Source organism: Mercenaria mercenaria, chromosome 10 (assembly GCF_021730395.1).
Source record: "Mercenaria mercenaria strain notata chromosome 10, MADL_Memer_1, whole genome shotgun sequence".
In the NCBI taxonomy this organism is placed as follows: Eukaryota; Metazoa; Mollusca; class Bivalvia; order Venerida; family Veneridae; genus Mercenaria; species Mercenaria mercenaria.
Genome location: NC_069370.1, coordinates 14408690 through 14430139, shown reverse-complemented (window position 1 = coordinate 14430139; position 21450 = coordinate 14408690). Strand labels below are relative to the sequence as shown.

The 21450-nt window shown below is 36.6% G+C and overlaps 1 protein-coding gene across 1 annotated transcript in view; it reads right to left on the bottom strand.

Moving 5' to 3' along the window:
* Window positions 1–1451: 1451 nt before the first annotated feature.
* The window catches only part of LOC123561027 (uncharacterized), an 88658-nt gene continuing 68659 nt past the window's right edge, over window positions 1452–21450 (bottom strand). Inside the window, exons 57-63 of the mRNA XM_053516774.1 lie at window positions 20525–20686; window positions 17689–17868; window positions 14621–14857; window positions 13973–14116; window positions 11312–11390; window positions 4527–4766; window positions 1452–3826 (exon numbers count right to left, since the gene is read on the bottom strand). Of these exons, the coding sequence (XP_053372749.1) occupies window positions 1452–3826; window positions 4527–4766; window positions 11312–11390; window positions 13973–14116; window positions 14621–14857; window positions 17689–17868; window positions 20525–20686 (3417 nt within the window). The remainder of the gene's footprint in view (window positions 3827–4526; window positions 4767–11311; window positions 11391–13972; window positions 14117–14620; window positions 14858–17688; window positions 17869–20524; window positions 20687–21450) is intronic.

The following is a 21450-nucleotide window of genomic DNA, read 5'->3' as shown; positions in this document are numbered from 1 at the left end:
TACAGAAAATCATGACTGTTGCCATGTACATAGGGTATCAAATGCAGACAGGCAGGCGGAGAAGGAAAAGATATAATTAATCAAAATAATGCAACAACATACTAACAAAAAGTAAGTAAACATAAATAATATAAAAATTCTCAATAAACTTAAATCTCAAAACAACAAAAACTAAAATGACTAAAATGTAAACCGAGATCAATAATCAACAAAAACTAGAATATCTAACTGTTCAGGAACTGTAAACAGACACTGAGAACAACCAGTATCACAACAAATACCTGGTCAATCATGCTGTCTGTCATTATTTTATTGTAACTGTCCTCATCGCAAACACTTTCTCCATTTGAATCCAGATGATTAAATTTCTTAACCACAGCTCTTGGACTTCTTTCAGTTCTATTCAAATTGTGTCCTGATACTGAAGATACCTTGCTTGAAGAACCAGACACACAACTGTTATTGTTTTCATCATTACTTCCACTGCCACTTTGGCACTCCGAATTTCTAGAACTCACAGGGGTTTGACTCCTGGAACCATAACTGCTGGATACGCCAAAGTCCCACAACTGTTGATGTATGTCGGACACACCAGCTGGTGTTGCGACACCAAGTCTGAAATATCCTTCACGTACATCTACTGGTATTCCATCAATCTCCCTGGGAAATGGGTTCTCGTCAAACGGAATAAAACCCTTAATTAAACAATGTATGACAATACACAGTCCTTTCTTTAAAACTTGCCCACGCTTCTTTGATCTGCATGGACATGCGTTAATCACGGTTATTTTCTTATGATACTTTTGCAGGTTTGCTGAACTTAGAGCTCGTCTAACTGTTCTAAAGTCATCTAATGACAGCTGATGTGACCTTACATAGTCACTATTCACAACTACTGCAGCTTCTGTGCTAACTAGATCATATCGTCTCCTGTATATATGAAATCCCATAAAGGAGTCCCACTCTCCTTGGAAATTCTGTTTAGTAAGGACGACAAACACCGGCTGCCACCTGTTTTCCTCTAAGTAAGCTGGGAACACATCAACACACATCTCCCCTTCAGAACCTTGAATAAGTTTACAAATATCTTCCAAAAGCAATAACGTTACATCATAGTTCTGTTCTTCTATTGCCAGTTGTACTGCTTCTTTTATTTCTCCCTCAGAGATTGTCTTATCAGAATTCAAGTAATCTGCAATGTCTTGTAGCGTACCATTACATATCACATACAGTAACCCAGGTATATCTTGACCTACAGGACTCCTCCTTTGGACTGGTGTCATTCTTAACGGTGACAAAGCACCTCGAAGTTCTTCAGACTGACCCTGGAAACTATAATACACAGAATCATCCATAGGGCTATTCGAGTTTAACTTGTTTCCTTGCTCCTGATCAGTCTCATACACTTCCCCATCTTCCTGCTGCATTAACATATTTAGTTCATGTTCTAATTATGCACCTTCTTCACTGTTGTCACATTCCTTATTCATCCAATCAAGTACATTATCCCAAACTTCCTGATTTTCATCACAGGTTTTCAAACACTGCTCAAATAGTTCTCTTTCTTGCTGCTGCTGTCTCTTTAAGCTACCAGATTTACTACTTATAACAGACATGGTTTCTGTGCCCGTTATTTCACTAGCAGTTTGCTTCGAGTCCATTTCAGATGATGTTTTCCCATGAAGATGAAAATTATTATCTACATAAACTCCACTCAAGCCACTTTCGCTACCGCTTTGTACCATATCGGAGCTTTCTTCATCAATATGCTTACATTCAGGTTCATACTTTCTCCTAATGACTGGACTACCATTCATAATTTTCAGACTTGGGGAGCTAATTTTAATCATACCTTTGTCATGCAGGAAATGATACCTTGCACTCTCATTTATAATAGATCTTGTCTCACCGTCTATACTGTTGGTACAGCTTATAGATGTTTCCCTCAACTTGGAATCATGAGACGTCGGGTAATTGTATCTCTGCAAGTTTGTTAAAGATTTACTTCTCCTGCGATGCTGAAGCGATTCTTCCTGCAACTGTCTCTCAAAATCTTCAAATTCCGACGTTGAATTGACTTTTGGTGGATGCTTAGGGCTAGTATGAATCAGTTCCAACTCTTCCCGAGTTATGTGTTCCTGTCTTTTCTGTTGAGGAATGGGGCTCTCTCTTTGTGGACTAGAATTCATTCTATGAGGACTGATGTTTCTTCTTTGTGAACTAGGGCTTCTTTGTGAAACAGTTTTTCTTTGAGGACTTGGGCTTCTTTTAGGACTCACATTTCTTCGATTTGGACTAGATCTCCTATTTGGCTTTGGACTCTTTTGTTTTGGTGAATTATTCCTACTCCTCATGTTTGGACTTCGTTTAGGACTAGAACTCCTTTTTGGACTAGGGCTCCTACTTTTAGAACCAGACGTTTTTCCTTTAACAGGACTTTTGTGTTTTGGACTTGCATACGCTGGGTTTGAACCAGATTGTTCAGCAGCATATGATCTCACAAAATGTTCTTTAACGTCATTTTCAGAGTCTGTATTGTAAGCATTAGAAGGGCGTGGCAATTTCTCAAGACACACTCCTGCTGTAATCTCATCTCCACTTTTCCTCAATTTGTAAAATTCTAGTCGCTTCTCTGCTTCCTTTAAGAAGTCAATCTCTGAAGTAGAAGAGAATCTTTTACTTGGAACAGGCGGTTTTCTCCAGTCACCTGTGGCATCAACTTTCTCATGTGATTGAGCATGTCTGGATTTTATAAGATTACCTCTACGATCCCTATCAAACATGTAAACATCTTTATTTGTCCACCTACTCCTGTTAGAACTTTCAGCCGCCTCAGAAAAACTATTTACAAAATCACCAGTAAAAGCAGTAACATTTGTAAGTGACATTGCATCATCAGTTGTTGTGGTCATTGGAGTGGACATACTCTCAAGCGTGGCAAAGGTTACCCTACTGGTCGGAGCATCAGTTTCAACATCAGCTTCAACTATCATTCTAGTGCCCTGCGGATAGTTATCATCACTGCTTGTTTCTTCAGGCACTACATCAGACTGCTGCTGTCTACCTGATGCAAGATTTTTTGTGTATCCTGGCAAATCTTCCTCTGCATTTGTCTGTATCATCTGACTGTCATTACGAAATGTGTACGAAAGATTTGACGCAGCGGAAGTATTCTTTTCTCCATTATACCTAGCTTCCTCAAGTTCTGAATTTTCCTCTATTTTTGCAAAAGAAAACTGAATGTTGTCTCCTGGATCATGTCTAAATGTAAATGACAGGGGTGACATGTCAGCATGGTTCATGTTGTTATACGTGTAGTTTCCCTCCTGAAACGTGGAGGAAGCTATAGGAGGTGAGTTGTACAAACTGGACTGGTTTGTTCTTTGTAATGGAGAACTTGACCTTGAACCAGAGCCCGTCCGATTGTGAGGACTTAAGTACGGTTTAGGTGACATCCTCTCCGGGCTTCTGCTTCTGCGCCTTGTTGGGCTTGTGTACATTTGATCCGACATTCTTCCAACACTCTTTCTTGGACTTGACTTCTTTCGTTTTTGCAGGAAACTTTTCACAGCCGCTTGTTCTGGTGATAAAACATTTTCAGAAGCTGATTTTTCAAAACTGGTACTTCTTCCTATTCTAACTTTAGTCTTACTGCCTGAGCTTGGCTCGCAGTAAGAGTGCTCAACATTGATGTGTGTGACATTGGTATGCTGTATCTGGTGTGTGTCTGACTCTCTATACAGTCTTGAAGCAGACAGGAATGAAAGTTCACGCTCTGTAACTGGTGTGCTTGTTTGAAGCTTCCCGGTCAGATCACTGCCTATCTCTGTAACAAGATACGGCAATATAAGGCAGTGCTATTATTGGGAAATAATTGGGAAGAAGATTGTTAAAAAATTCAGTATGGTAATAATGATAAAAAAGTTTATCGTCAAGATTAAACAGAATTTCAAAAGTTTTTAAAGTAAATTCCGGTCAGGTATTTGGATTTCAATGGAATTTAATCCCACTTGACGTTTTGCTTAGTTTATTTTGTTTTTTTTTGTCGCAGAGACACTATTATAAGTCATATGGTGACTTTCCAGCTTTGACGATGGAGGAAGACCCTTCGTGTATTATTAACATTACATCGTTACAATTACAGACCATGTCAACTTTCCTTATTCCAAGTGAAGGAGGATCAAAGGTGCTCATCCAACCATCATTTCAGGCAACTAGGTAAAACCACAAACTTTTCGTAAGCCAGCTGGATGGTTTCCTCAAATGCAAAAATTCTTCGCTCAAAGCAAGATTTCAAACCCATAGTAGAGAGGGAAGTTATTCAAAGTCAGTGGCCTAAACCACTCGACCAGAAAGTCCCAGATTCTACAAATAAAGTATTTTACTGTATTGGCCTACTTGACCAATATACATTATCCTAAGAGAAGTTATCCAACTTGACAAGAAGAAAGTACAACCGGCTTGAAAGCAATGAACAAAGTTTACGCTTAAAAAGAATTACATTAAACAAAAAAAAAATCACTCACTAAATCTGAGTTTACTTGGTATTCCAGATGGTAGAGACTCGTCCTGCAAGCTGTTCATAGGACTGTGTAGCATTTGACCCCCATCATGTGCTATCTGAACTACATCAGTCATAATATGATCTTGTTCATCTTGGCTGCTTGATCCTTGATGGTCAGGGACCACATAAACTTCATCAGATGTAGTGCCAGAACTCAGTGATGGCATACCACCCATTGCTTCAATATGCTTTGGATGAGTTTCTGTAATTAAACAAAATAAAATAACAAGAGGACCATGATCGTCCTGAATCGCTCACCTCTTCCCACATGACCCAGTTTTGAGTATGACGTCATTTTTTCTATTATTTGACATAGTGATCTAGTTTTTGAGCTCATGTGACCCAGTTTTGAACTTGACCTAGATATTATCAAGATAAAAATGCTGACCAATTTTCATGAAGATCCATTGAAAAATATGGTCTCTAGAGAGGTCACAAGGTTTTTCTATTATCTGACCTATTGACCTAGTTTTCGAAGGTACGTGACCCTGTTTTGAACTTTACCTAGATATCATTAAGGTGAACATTCTCACTAATTTTCAAGAAGATCTCATGAAAAATATGGCCTCTAGAGAGGTCACAAGGTTTTTCTATTTTTATACCTACTGGCCTAGTTTTTGACTGTACGTGACCCAGTTTCTAAACTGACCTAGATATCATCAAGGTGAACATTCATATCAATTTTTAGGAAGATCCATTGAAAAATATGGCCTCTAGAGAGGTCAAAAGATTTTTCTAATTTTAGACCTACTGACATAGTTTTTGACCGCAGTTGACCCAATTTCAAACTTGACCTAGATATCATCAAGATGAACATTCAGACCAACTTTCATACAGATCCCATGAAAAGTATGGCCTCTAGAGAGGTCACAAGTTTTTTTTTACTATTTGACCTACTGACCTAGTTTTTTAGGGCACGTGACCCATTTCAAACTTGACCTAGATATCAAGGTGAACATTTCGACCAATTTTCATGAAGATCCATTCAAGGGTATGGCCTCTAGAGAGGTAACAAGGTTTTTCTATTTCAAGACCTACTGACCTAGTTTTTGATCGCAGCTGACCCAGTTTCAAACTTGACCTATATATCATCAAGATCATCATTCAGACCGACTTTCATACAGATCCCATGAAAAATATGGCCTCTAGAGAGGTCACAAGGTTTTTTCATTATTTGACCTACTGACCTACTTTTTGATGGCACATGACCCACTTTCAAACTTGACCTAGATATCATCAAGATGAACTATCTGACCAATTTTTATGGAGATCCATTCATAAGTATGGCCTCTAGAAAGGTCACAAGGTTTTTCTATTTTTAGACCTACTGACCTAGTTTTTGACCGCAGCTGACCCAGTTTCGAACTTGACCTAGATATCATCAAGATGAACATTCAGACCAACTTTCATACAGATCCCATGAAAAATATGGCCTTTAGAGAGGTTATAAGGGTTTTCTATTATTTGACCTACTGACCTAGTTTTTGACGGCACGTGACCCACTTTCGAACTTGACCTAGATATCATCAAGATGAACATTCTGACCAACTTTCATACAGATCCCATGAAAAATATGGCCTTTAGAGAGGTTATAAGGTTTTTCTATTATTTGACCTACTGACCTAGTTTTTGATGGCACGTGACCCACTTTCAAACTTGACCTAGATATCATCAAGATAAACATTCAGACCAACTTTCATACAGATCCCATGAAAAATATGGCCTCTAGAGAGGTCACAAGGTTTTTATATTATTTGACCTACTGACCTAGTTTTTGACCGCACGTGACCCACTTTCAAACTTGACCTAGATATCATCAAGGTGAACATTCTGACCAATTTTCATGAAGATCTCATGAAATATATGGCCTCTAGAGAGGTCACAAGATTTTTCTATTTTTAGACCTACTGACCTAGTTCTTGATCGCACGTGACCCATTTTCGAACTTGACCTAGATATCATCAAGATGAACATTCAGACCAACTTTCATACAGATCCCATGAAAAATATGGCCTTTAGAGAGGTCACACGGTTTTTCTATTATTTGACCTACTGACCTAGTTTTTGATGGCACTTGACCCAGTTTTGAACCTGACCTAGATATCATCAAGGTGAACGTTCTGACTAACTTTCATGAAGATCTTGTGAAATATATGGCCTCTAGAGAGGTCACAAGGTTTTTCTATTTTTAGACCTACTGACCTAGTTTTTGATGGCACATGACCCAGTTTCAAACTTGACCTAGATATCATCAAGATGAACATTCTGACCAACTTTCATAAAGATCCCACAAAAAATGTGACCTCTAGAGTGGTCACAAGCAAAAGTTTACGGACGCACGGACGGACTGACGGACGGACGACGGACACCGCGCGATCACAAAAGCTCACCTTGTCACTTTGTGACAGGTGAGCCAAAAACTGCATGGAATGTATCCACTGCTGAACTGCATAGATTAAGAGCATAACAGTAAATTGATGTTGATTAGCAGCATAACTTAAATACAAAATCTAAAGTTAATTGTAAGGCTGTAATATTCATTATCCCCTTTAACCAACTAGTACAAGAGGACCATGATGGTCCTGAATCGCTCACCTGTCCCCACATGACCCACTTTTGAACTGAGTACGAGGTCATTTTTTTCTATTATTTGACACTGTGACCTAGTTTTTGAGCTCATGTGACCGAGTTTTGAACCTGACCTAGATATCATCAATATAAAAATCTGACCAGTTTTCATGAAGATCCATTGAAAAATATGGCATGTAGAGCGGTCACAAGATTTTTTTTTATTATTTGACCTACTGACCTAGTTATTGATGGCACGTGATTCAGTTTCGAATTTGACCTAGATATCATCAATATGAACATTCTGACCAATTTTCATGAAGATCCATTCAAAAGTATGGCCTCTAGAGAGGTCACAAGGTTTTTCTATTTTTAGACCTACTGACCTAGTTTTTGACCGCAGTTGACCCAGTTTCGAACTTGACCTAGATATCATCAACATGAACATTCAAACCAACTTTCATACAGATCCCATGAAAATATGGCCTCTAGAGAGGTCACAAGGTTTTTTTTTTATTTGACCTACTGACCTAGTTATTGAGGCACGTGACCCAGTTTCTAACTTGAACTAGATACCATCAAGGTGAACATTCTGACCAATTTTCATGAAGATCCATTCGAAAGTGTGGCCTCTAAAGAGGTCACAAAGTGTTTCTATTTTTAGACCTACTGACCTAGTTTTTGATCACAGTTGACCCAGTTTCGAACTTGACCTAGATATCATCAAGATGAACATTCAGACCAATTTTCATACAGATCCCATGAAAAAAATGGCCTCTAGAGAGGTCACAAGGTTTTTTTATTATTTGACCTACTGACCTAGTTATTAAAGGCACGTGACCCACTTTCAAATCTGATCTAGATATCATCAAGGTGAATATTCTGACCAATTTTCATGAAGATCCATTCACAAGTATGGCCTCTAGAGAGGTCACAAGGGTTTTCTATTTTTAGACCTACTGACCTAGTTTTTGACCGCAGTTGATCCAGTTTCAAACTTGACCTAGATATCATCAAGATGAACATTCAGACCAACTTTCATACAGATCCCAAGAAAAAATATGGCCTCTAGAGAGGTCACAAGGTTTTTTTATTATTTGACCTACTGACCTAGTTTTTGACGGCACGTAACCCAGTTTTGAACTTGACCTAGATATCATCAAGATAAACATTCTGACTAACTTTCATGAAGATCCATTGAAAAGTATGGCCTCTAGAGAGGTCACAAGGTTTTTCTACCTAGTTTTGGACCGCACTTGACCTAGTTTCGAACTTGACCTAGATATCATCAAGATAAACATTCTGACCAACTTTAATAAAAATCCCATGAAAAATGTGACCTCTAGAGTGGTCACAAGCAAAAGTTTACGCACGCACGGACGACCGACGGACGCCACACGATCACAAAAGCTCATCTTGTCACTTTGTGACAGGTGAGCTAAAAATGAGAAGAAATGTTGAAATATCTTGAAAAAAAACACACTCCGTGTTGGTTAGGTTTTTTTTGCCAAGTGTTTTGCTAAGTTGAATCATACCATTCATCTCAAACTTTGTAAATTTGAAAGATGTTTTGATCGAGTTTGGAAAAGAACAAAAATAAATGAAAATGTTGACACCAAAAGGACAACAATCTCAAGCCCGTAGTTTGTGGAGACACTACCTCAATGACTCAAAAATTTCATCCAATTAAAACAGTACATAAAAGTCATAATAACAGCACCAACAAAATTTGACACGAGTTTGACCCCAAAGGTGACTTTGACCATTGAGATAGGCATATGACATTTTCCTGTTGCATCGAGGAAATTATCTCTAACAAATAAAAGACTGCTAAATTCATGTCAGAGTTATTGCCTAGACAAGATCTTATATGACCTTTGACTCTTAGTTCGACCTTGACATTTGAGAAAGGAGCCAGGGGTTTGTGCACAACACTCCGTTTCAATGAAGCAAACATTTATGCAAAATAAAAAATAACACTTTTCGATACATGTCCATACGGCCCCAAAAATGACATTTAGCATCCCAAATGTGACCTTGATCTATCAGACAGGGGTCAGATACCTGGGAATGACACTCCTATTGAAGCAAACATTAATGCCAAATAAAGATAAGATAGCTCAATACATGTCAAAGTCATGACCTGGACAAGCTCTAAAATGACATTTGACCCGTAAGTATACCTTGACCTACAAGACAGGGGACTGAAGTTTGTGTGCTACACTTTGTCTAATTACAGCAAACATTCATGTTGAATAAAAATGAGATTGCTCCATATTATACATTGTAAAAAAGACCTCTGACCTTACACTGAGACCTTGACCTTTGAGATAGGGACCTGGAGATTGCGTGAACACTCCGTCTTACTGATTTACATTCATGGCAAATATTAACAAGATTGTGTCACACATGTCAAAGTTAATGTCCAGTCACATGTTGTGTTAAAGCTGTAATTTTCCTATTGTGCAGATTTTTATTTTTCCATAACGTCATTGCTATCTATGTACAACAGCCTATTCTATTCTATTTGAACATCAGACAGTTTTCATTAACAAGAGGACCATGATGGCCCTATACATCGCTCACCAGAGTTGATCTGGCCTACTGACCTAGTTTTTGACCCTACATGACCAAAACGTTGAACTTGACATGAAGATCATCAAGACAAAACATTCTGACTAAATTTCATAAAGATTTGGTGACAACTGTGGCCTCTAGATTGTTCAAAAGCTTTTCCTTTGATTTGACCGGTGACCTAGTTTTTGACCCCACATGACCCATATTCGAACTTGACCTATAAATTATCAAAACAAACATTCTGACTAATTCTCATGAGTTTCAAACTTAAATTGTGGTCTCTAGAGTGTTGAAAAGATTTTCCTTTGATCTGGCCTAGTGACCTAGTTTTTGAACCACATGACCAAGATCAAATCTGACCTAGAAATGATTAAGACAAACATTCTGATCAAGTTTCATAAAGATTGAGTCAGAAATGTGGCCTCTAAAATGTTCACAATCTTTTCCTTTGATTTGACCAGGTGACCTAGTTTTTGACCCCACATGACCCAGATTCAAACTTGACCTAGAAATCATCAAGCCAAACTTTCTAAGTTTCCTTAATATTGGGTCACAACTGTTTACAAGATTTTCCTTTGATCTGACCAGGTGACCTAGTTTTTTAATCCAACTTGACCCAGTTTCAAACTTGATCTAGAGATCATCAAGACTAACATTCTGACCAAGTTTCATAAAGATTGGGTCAAAAATGTGGTCTCTAGAGTGTTCACAAGCTATTCCTTTGATATGACCTACTGACCTAGTTTTTAACCCAACATGACCCAGATTCAAACTTGACCTAGAGATTATCAATACTAACATTCTGATCAAGTTTCATAAAGATTGGGTCACAAATGTGGTCTCTGGAGTGTTCACAAGCTATTCCTTTGATCTGATTTACTGACCTAGTTTTTGACCCCACATGACCCAATATCAAACTTGACCTAGAGATGATCATTGAAGACTAACATTCTGACCATGTTTCATAAGGATTAGGTCTAAAATGTGGTCTCTAGAGTGTTCACAAGCTTTTCCTTTGATCTGACCTACTGACCTAGTTTTTGTCCCCACATAACCCAATTTCAAACTTGACCTAGAGATGATCAAGAATAACATTCTGACCATGTTTCATAAAGATTAGGTTTAAAATGTGGTCTCTAGAGTGTTCACAAGCTTTTCCTTTGATCTGACCTACTGACCTAGTTTTTGACTCCACATAATCCAGTTTCAAACCTGACCTAAAAATCATAAAGACAAACATTCTGACTAAGCTTCATAAAGACTGGGTCACAAATGTGGTCTCTAGAGTGTTCACAAGCTTTTCCTTTGATCTGACCTACTGACTTAGTTTCTGACCCCACATGACCCAGTTTCGAATTTTATCTAGAGAACATCAAGACTAACATTCTGACCAAGTTTCATAAATGTGGCCTCTAGAGTGTTCACAAGGCAAATGTTGACGCACGCCAGACAATGACCGGTCACAATAGCTCACCTTGAGCACTTTGTGCTCAGGTGAGCTAAAAATTCAAAAAATATTTCACTAAAGTTCCTTTTACAAGTTCTCTATGTATATGTTACAACAAACACACAATTTGAGTTCTTTTGTAAAAAAGACTTTACCATGAATAATTTGCTCTTCAAGTGCTCTTTCAGTTTCCATCCTCCTATATGCATCTGCAGTATCATTTCCTCGGAACTTCTGCAATAGTAGACACAGGTATCATTGGAAATGATGTATGGTCCCAACAAGCACATGTATGACCAAAACAGCATTAAAACTTGCTGAGCACCAAAACAAATAAAGCTAAAACTAAACCGAGCTGTCCTCAACTTCTCTATAACCATCTTTATTTATAAATCAAGTTCATAAAGTCTCTTCAGTAGTTAATTGTTTGTTTGTTTGTTTTCAGTTTAACGCCATTTTTCAAAGGTAGTTCAGTTCTGTAACGACGGGCAGTTAGTCTAACCAGTGTTCCTGGATTCTGTACCAGTACAAATCTGTTCTCTGCAAGTAACTGCCAACTTCCCCACACGAATCAGAGGTGGCGGACGAATGATATCAGACATAATTTCATTTATCAAATTGTCATGGAGAACATATGCCAAGCTCGGGGATCGAACTCACAACACCGAGATCTGCAGATCTGTGCTCTCCCTATTGAGCTAAGGGGGTGGACTGCAGTAGTTGAAAGGATATTGTCTGGACAAAATTTAATGTCACAGTGGTAGAAATTATTCACATTAAACAAGATAATTCAGTGACTTTATATCCCTCAGCGAATAAGTTGTTTTGTGAATGAGGGGACTATATTTGAAACATATTTAATTTCCAGATAAGCAAAAGTGCAAGTTCTGTGTGGTGGTTCCTATTTTTCACAAAATCAAGGGAAAAGCTCTGTCGTATAGTAATCTATATTTCATGAGGATCCATCAACTGATTACTTTGTTATTCGAGAAGTTATGGATTGTAAAAAAATTAAAGGGCAATAACTCTGGTTGATGAAGTGATCCTGATGAAACTGCACATGTACTGCCACCCTATATTGATCTGTATTTGTGTCAAGTGTCCTGAAGATCCATCAATAGGTTACTTAGATATGGTAAAAAATCCCTATTTACTGCCAAGGCAAAGGGAAAAACTCTTTTTACTGGGTCAAGGGGGATAATAGTAAATGTGAGAAAAGATCATGTGCTAATTAGTCACTATGTGAGGTTTTGATTTATAAGCATTTCCATTTTTTTTACCAAATCAAGGGAAAAAACTCTACTTTTACTGGGTCAAGGAGAATGATACAGTATGTGAGCAAAGGTCATGTACTAATTGATAATTATGAGAATTTTGGCGATTCTAATTGAAATACTTTAAAGCATTTTCATTTGTTTTTCAAACAAGTCAAGGGGAATAACTCTGCTTTAACTGGATCAAGGTTGATAATACTGTATGAACAAATGTCATGTGCTAATTAATAATTATGTGAGGTTGGAGATTCTAGCTGAAATACTTTCTGAATTATAAGCATTTTCATTTTTTGTCAAACAAATCAAGGGAATTTTTTTTCCTTACAGGGTCAGGGAGATAATACTATATGTGATCAAAACTCATGTAAATTATAAATTATGTGAGGTTTGGTTCTTCTAGCTTAAGTTAATTTGTTTTTTGATTATAAGAATTTTCAATTTCGAAAGGACCAGCTACTATTTACAGATGATCAAACAGTACTGAGTAGCCACAAAATCAATAAAAAAATATCCAGTGATTCTTAAACTGCAGGTCATGGTGCATCAAAAGGTCAGAAAAATTGTCAATAACTATGCTTTTTGTTTGTCCAGTATTAATAACTTGTTGTTTAGCTTCACCATTACAAATAACCAGTTTAGCCTGCCCACTTAGCTCAGTAGGTAGAGCGTTGGTCTACGGATCGCGGGGTCGTGAGTTCGATCCTCTTGCGGGGTGCATGTTCTCAGTGACTTATTTGATAAACGACATTGTGTCTGAAATCATTAGTCCTCCACCTCTGATTCATGTGGGGAAGTTGGCAGTTACTTGCGGAGAACAGGTCTGTACTGGTACAGAATCCAGGAACACTGGTTATGTTAACTGTCCGCCATTACATGACTGAAATACTGTTGAAAAACGGCGTTAAACCGACAACAAACACAAAAAAACAGTTCTGACTGGCAAGGTATACAATGTGACTGACATTAACCTGACATAACTGGAAGTTGCAGTCTGCACACTGATAGTTTCTCATTAATATTTTAAACATAAGTGCAAAGTTTTATGAAAATCTTCAAAACAAAATGAGGGATAAAAAACAGTATGAGAACTTAAAACGTTGACACTATGAACCAACATGGGTGAGTGCACTCTATGTCCTCTAATTATAGTAGACCTCTGTGCCAAGTTTTTTTGAAATTGCTTTCAGGGGTTTAAAAGATATGCAACAGACATGAAACAATGCCTTTTAACCTTTGATCCCAACATCTGTACCAAGAAAATCCTTCCAAAGTGTAAAAGGAACAGAAGGTTGACACAATTTTGTGAGAGTTTAAGACAGGCTTCAAGCAGAGAAGTACTATTTCAAAGACTCACTGACAAACAGAAGTCAGAGGAACACTTTTCTAATACTCAGCAGAGTAATAATCTGCACAGAAAACTGTCAAGTTTGTTTCTGCCATAAAATAAGGAAATATGGTTGTGACTCTTGGGTGGGGTTGCTAATGGCAGATTGCATATCCTCAAGTCACATGTAGGACCTTCATTTAGCAATGGAAGAATACCTGTTTTAATTTATGCCATTCTTCTAGCTCCTGTGGTATTGCAGTTTCTAGTTCATCAACTCGTTTCTCGACCTCCATCAAGCGATCACGTAAAGTAACTAGATCAAGGTCATACATCTGGAAACGATGACGCCGACTGTTTCTCTATCACAAGAAAAGGAAAACAGTTAAAATATTTTAATAACTGTCCTGACAGTATTATAGCTAGGAGGGATGATCCAGCATTAATGTCACAACTTAGTACGTAATACCTTTTTATGAAATTAAAAAAAAAAAAACCAATGCAAATTGATCAAGGCATTTGGTAATGGAATTTTGTTTTCTTCTCATTATGCAATTTCTTATGATTCTAATGATATAACTTTTGATCAACCCATGTATATATGGTTAAAAAGCTAGCTTTCTTACATTCAGAATCAAAGTGAGGAAATTCCTGACTTAAGCTTGTTATGTATGTTTGTGTAACCTACATACATGTTAAAATACTTTTCATAATTAACTCTGCAGATGTAAAGGTAATGGTGCAATACACTTACTAATGACTTGGCAAGTACTGTCTTGGAAAGCTTAATGGTGATTGGTTTATTTTAATTTCACTAAAACTTAACAGGCTTATAAGCATGGTGTGGTCATGAAGTGGTTGCATACCATCTGTGAATCATTTGTTGTAACTTTTTTAACAAATGTTTTAATGTCCCCATTTGAGCTATTCCTCCTTGCACCGACCTTGGCCCTAACCGACTCCCTCCTCAGTTCCAACTGCCTGTCTCTACGTTCTCTGAGACGTGTCCTGATTGGGCTGCGTACCCATGCTTGCCTTTCTTGTTCTATCTGCTCCTCTGTGTTTAATGTTGAACTAGTTGTGGTAGAAGAGTCTTGTCGTGTCTATAATCAAAATAAACACGTAGTATACATATTCATTACATGACTTCTTGTGTGAGCTGTTTGTCTAAACATGAACCTTTCCACTACCCTATGAGATTAAATGAATAAAATGACTGCATGCATGTGTACATTATCAGGGATTTTTTTTTGACATGCTGGGATCACAGCGCTACCGTCTGAATTGGGAATTTTCGTATTGTTTTCCACAAAATTGGGAAAAAGTACAAAATGAATAATTAATTTTGCAAGAGTTTAACTTCTTAAAATGGTCTTCATTTCATTTTAATACCACATTCTATCACTATGTATACCAAATGTATTTAAAATTGGCTATTCAGATGACTTTTGAGCACTTTTTGCTTTTCAACAATTTTTGGACGGGCAATTCATTGGGAATTTTCTTCAACTAATTGGGAAAAACACATACTTTTTTTTGTAATTGGTAACTGGCAAAAAAAAAACTGATTATTTGTCAATCTAGTTTTAGCAGAAAACAAAGACAATGAAGATGTGTATAAAAGTTCAATATGATATCAATGCGGGCAAAATATAAAATGAAGATGGTAGATAATGACCGCCTATTTCAACTATACAGGAAGGACAGGACACATAATTTCAACTGGCCTTTTTCCTCAGAAATATATTCGGCTATAAAATGTAATATACAAGCAGAAATATAATTGTAAGTTAGCAGTCTACCTTACAAACAAGAAGGCCAGTATAGCCCTTGATCTTTCACATGAGTTAAACATCTTGCTTGAACAATTTTGGTAGAGGGTTGTGAAAATAAAATATCTGTGAAATTATTTTAATATTTGACAAACATTTTCTGACATGAATTTTTTTTTATTTTTACACTATACATAAAGGAAAAGGTGACAGATATCTGCTGGCTATGTTTCTGACAAACTGGAACAATTCTATCAAACTTGGTATAAGGTCACCATTTAGGAAAATTTCTGTGAAATTACTCCAAATAAGCAGTTTCTGACAAGAAAATTTCTAAAGCTTCTGCTACACAAATACTGGGAAAAGCAACCACACCCTCTGGCAGCAGTGTTGTTTTTTTTTGACAAACCAAACTAATCTGAAAATTCAGGTAAACTTTCAAGGCAAGTAATATTGTAGTCTTCTTTATTTTGATTTGGTCATAAACTTTAGTACATGTCTGACTGTATTTTTGTTTTTGTTGGGTTTTATTGTCGCACAGACATAATTATATGTAGTATGGCGACTTTCCAGCTTTCATGGAGGAGGAAGACCCTTAGGTACCCCTCTGTGCATTATTTCATCAAGGGCGAGAACCTGGGTAGAACCATCGCCCTCCCATAAGCCTGAACTGGCTGGCTTTTTCAGAATTCAATGCCAAGATTGAGATTCAAACACTATTCATAAAAGTCAAGTGACTCCAAAGTCTGCGACCTTAACTACTCGGCCACAGAAGCCCCTGTCTGACTGTACTGGAAATACAATATTTATAATTGAAATCTGTATTTACAAAGTGAACCTTTTTTATTTAAATCAGGTATTTCTTATCATTAGAGTTGCAGAGGTTAACCTCAAATAAAACTTGAGATCAATCTTGCATACATGTGATACGTCCCAGATTGTCCCGGATTGTCCTGGAAAAGACATGCTCGTCGTGGTGTCCCGGACAGTATTGAAATGTCCCTGAAAAAATGAAATTCAGGAAACAAATAAAAATAACCTCCCAAAAACTAGTTTTTTGATCTATAAATGCTTTAATTTTACGCTAATAAAACATATTAAATAGTCCCCTGTGTCATTGTTTATTCCTAATTATCCAATATCAGTTTCATGCCCTCAAGCGGGAGACGTGTTGAATACCACTTTGCAAACTTTGATTATAACTGTGAACTCCAGGAACGGTTAACTGATAAAAGACTGATAAAGATACCAGCATTAAATATGTGTGAAAGCACATGAGTGGTGAAGATCTAACTGATTACCCTGGGAATTATATCTTGTCAGTTCAGCAAATAACACTATCTTGCAGAAACGAACATTTCAAATCCAAAGTCAATTAAAGCATTTTTTTTTCTAATCAGTAACAAAGCTACTTACTTTTGATTTTCGTATATATCCTAGTTTTACAATTAGTAAAAAAATATTATTCTGCTTTTAGCTTACATAACTGGTACACACATTTGATGAATTGCCTGAAATAAACACAGGCACGTTGCAGATAAACATCAAAGAGCAAGTGTCGGTGATTTTTCCCTTATTGATTTTCGGCTTTACTCTTTGATGTAAATGTGTTTGACATTGCGAGGTGACTGATGTAATTTGACCTAATTCCGCTTGAGATATTTCCGAATGTATAAAAATCTACTTTAAATGAATACTTTTAGTGGATTTTTCATTGTATGTAGATCTAGCTGAAGAATTGTATTAGTTCCTTTTCTTTTTTTATAAATGGAAATGAAAGACTTAAAACAGAGACATCTAGCTAGATCTACATTCTAAATTACGATGACCAGGTTAATTCTTTGTATATAGTAAGTCTTCTAATTCTGTTCACCTCGGTAACGCAATCAATGCACGTGCCGAACTATACATGTGTATTACCCGTATTTACCTCCCTTAGAAAGCTAGACAACATTTGCAGCAAATTTAACAATATTTATCTCAGGAAAACTACATGTAATTTTAATGATATTTATGCATGAAAAAGAAGAATACCAATGTCACGGTGAATGTCCCGGACAAAGGGTAAAAATCCCGGAAATTTTAACTCAGAATCCCGGAAATGTCCTGAAAAATTATGGTATGTATGTTTATTATCTTGCCTGAATTTAAGAAATACTAACCTGTTCAGCAGATACTTTCTCTCCATCAGTATGGTTAACTTTCTCTTTTAATGTCTTCACTTTTTTCTTGAAAGATCTACATCTCTTTACAAAGCCATGTTTCATGCTGGTCAGTTTCTGTCTGGCCTGGGACTGACGGCTGCTATTGTGGTTATCTGTGTACTGTGATAACTCTTCCATCTGTAATTCAAAACATCAACAGAATAAAGTACACTTAAGTCTTTCTTTAAAAATAAAATTATTAGACTGCAGGACAAGACTCGCTCACTGGCGTTCTTATTAAGTCCTAAAAGAACCATTATCATATTAAAATTAAACTTTGCACAATTTTAGCTACATATTTCCACTGCTAGTAAATGTTAATTACCAATTAAATTTAGCCCACAATCCATTAATTTGTTGTTTGCTTCCACACCAGGATTTTGCAGTTGAACTGCCATTTATGCAAAACTGTCCAGATTTAAAAAAGGTTAAAGTGTTTTGTTCTGAATATAATTTGCCTGTCAGCAGTGACAGAAGTCCGTGAACAAATCAGGTTGACTTGCTAAGCAAATGGCATTCTAAGCTTTTGGCATGTCCAAATGGCATTCAACAGTTTTTACATGATAAAGTATTCTTCAATAGCTGATTATGATGAACAGAATTCAGAGGAATGGTTACTAAACCTATTTTTTACACAGATATAGTTCATTTCTGCTACAATACTATAGTTATTCTAACTGTACCTTAACATCTGCAATTTTTATTCAGCTCAAGTTGGTTTTGCCAAGATCCTAAAAGGCACTTGGGGCCATTAGTGTGATCTGGACAGGCAAAATCCATGAGAGCCAATCATGTGTCATTGCAGACTGACCAAGGCACTGCCTTAATGACTTTCTGATAGATACCATTTTCTGCTGAGTTTTCTTTCTTTCACCATTTCTTCCACAGGCTGTCAACCAGGTCTTCTCCAAAATATAGGAAGAATATAGGAATATTTTCACAACAAATATAGGAGTTTTTGGATAGCTTTGAGGCATAATATAGGAGTTTTCAACAACATACATTTTCATTTACTGGTACATATAGTATCAACTCTTACCTGTACACTTACTGTCTTACTGTTTCTACATTAATCAAAGTCTAGAATGTCTACCATTCTCTTCAACAGCATCACAATCCAGACAAGACAGAAGACTTATCAGTATGTCCATTTGTCTACATTGCTGTGCTGTAGTAGTTTCATCAAACATAAGAACATACCCTAAATTTCCATCTATCACTTCCTTCACAATTGCTTCTGTCAAAAATGGTCTTATGGCTTCTGAAACTATGTATGATGCTTTTGTCCTTGACAAAGAAAACCGATCAGCAATATCACACTTGAACATCTTCTGAAAAACTTTGTCAAGGCCATCACATGATCTGAATGAAAAATCAGCAGCTGCTACTTTAAAACACCACAACAGCTCAGATTCTGTGACTTGATGTTTCAAAGGGTGACTTGTGATTCACAAGTTGTGAATACATGTTGTATTTGCCCCTGCTCAATATCGCTTGAACCTACAGTAGCTGGTTTATTAGATGCTCCAGAGGCTGTAGCAGTCACTGTTTTACCGTCACCCTTGGTCAACACTTTTTGGGCAGTGTTTTTACCAAAACGAGTATCTGAGATCTGTTTGTGTTTTGTTGATTTACAGTGCTGTTTAACCTGAGTGAAACCACTGTTGCTTACAGAAAATTGCTTACAGCAGTAAGCAACTTCAGTATTTCCTTTTACAGGTTTACACCATTTAAACAATTTAACACCATTGTCGTCCTCTAAATCAAGCCACTTGTCATTCCAATGTGTCTTTCCTCCAGGCATTGTCTTACTATTACAAGGTAGTCACACTCACAGGCTGAATGGTTTTTTCAACATGGTTGTCTTATGGCACACCTGCAAAACTTAAATGTTGAAAATATTTATCTTACCATGTCAACAGACTACATGTGCTGTTAAAAATAAAAATTGTTTTAATAGCACAAACAGTCTGCCTATGTGCTTCGATTCCAGTTTGGAAGAGCAGGCATGGTCCCCTCAGTATGTAGGTAAGTCTCTGAGAAAATCTTCCTGCTGACAATTCAGTAAATGTAGACTTTGAATTTTGGTAAAACTGCATGAACTGTATATTTAAAACAGACATGGTACTTCTGCACCAGTTTGTCATCTTTACTATACTTTTTTGATGTCAGAGATCTCAGAGATTTGCCTTGTATTTCATCATTGGGTAGTATCTGAAAGAAAACACCTGAATGAGACTTTGATTTACCTGAAAGACCCATTTCCTGTTTCACTGCCTTGCAAAGTGACCATACAGATGATGAAGAAGAGCAAAACAACATTATCTTAAGGATGGTGATGCTGTGGCAGACATGGGAATTTTCTTACCTATAAAACAAAGAATCCAAAAGCAGTATCAAACCAAGATTTACTCTCTTATTCATCGGCAAGAACTTTACTAAAAAATATAGGAATATTTTTCAAAATATAGGAAAATATAGGAAATATAGGAGGTTTTTCAGAATATAGGATTTTGATCCAAAATATAGGAAAATATAGGAATATAGGAATCAGTTGACAGCCTGCTTCCAGCAATTGATAAATATTATAAAACTTCACTGACTTCAAGGATTTTTCAAGCATTTCAAGGACAATTTAAGTTAAGAATAAAAATCAAATACTTTCCAGGATGTTTTGACTTTTTGCAGGACTTTTTTTTTTTCAAGAACAGGCATCAAATCAAATTTAAGGGTTTTTTATCACCATATGAACCCTGCATAAATTAAACACTGTTTTTCATGCACCATTGTATACCTGTTGTCTGTTATCCAGCGGGTCAATTTGTCTGTTATGTTGGGAGTCTGTCTGTTCTGTAGGTGGAAACTGTAACTGTTGTATATCCATCTCTTGGACTTCTATTACATTATTGTTCACTTCTTTCTGCGAGTATGGTGACCGATACCTCCTGTTAGATGTCTGAAATATAAAACACTTTAAACCTACTGGAAAATCCGAAAATCTTACCTGGTTTTGATTTTAGTAATAACAGTAACAACTGTACTTGCAGGATATTTGTGTCAATGTAAGAGTGAATTATTTTTTAGGATACAGGTATAGTATGATTGTCACTAGATATACTTTTTTCTTCAGACTGCATTGTATTTAGCTATAAGTGAAAATGTAAGATGTGGTGTTTATGAGTGAAGGATATTTTTGATCTTACATGTAAAATGAACAAATTTTCTTTTGCTTCACTATGAGAATACGAAATATATTTCATATACTAATTCAAAAATTCACTGAGAAACATATAAAACATTTTATGTGAATTTGTTTTACTCAAAATTAAATGCAAAGTAGAACAGTATTTCAACCATTACAATGCAATTGTCCATTTAGCTATTGGCCGATTGTGCTGGGAATACAGATACTTGTTTTATATCCTTAGGAGGTTATTATTTCAGATGCTTAATAACATATTAAAATTTACCTATTTTATTTCTGAAATCCAAATGGTAAAACAGCTCGATCATGTTTCAGACATTAATCATCAAAACAGTCTAATGACAAAAAGAACATGGCAAAATAAAGGCCTTGGCAAATTCTTTCAAAGCAAGCCGTCCTGCAAGAGAATTTGCCTGGATTTTTCATTTCTCCTGCTTTAATCTGTACTTACCCTGCAATTCACTAACAAAAAAATTATTTAGTTTCAATAAGCTTGCTAGTCGTGCAAGATGAGT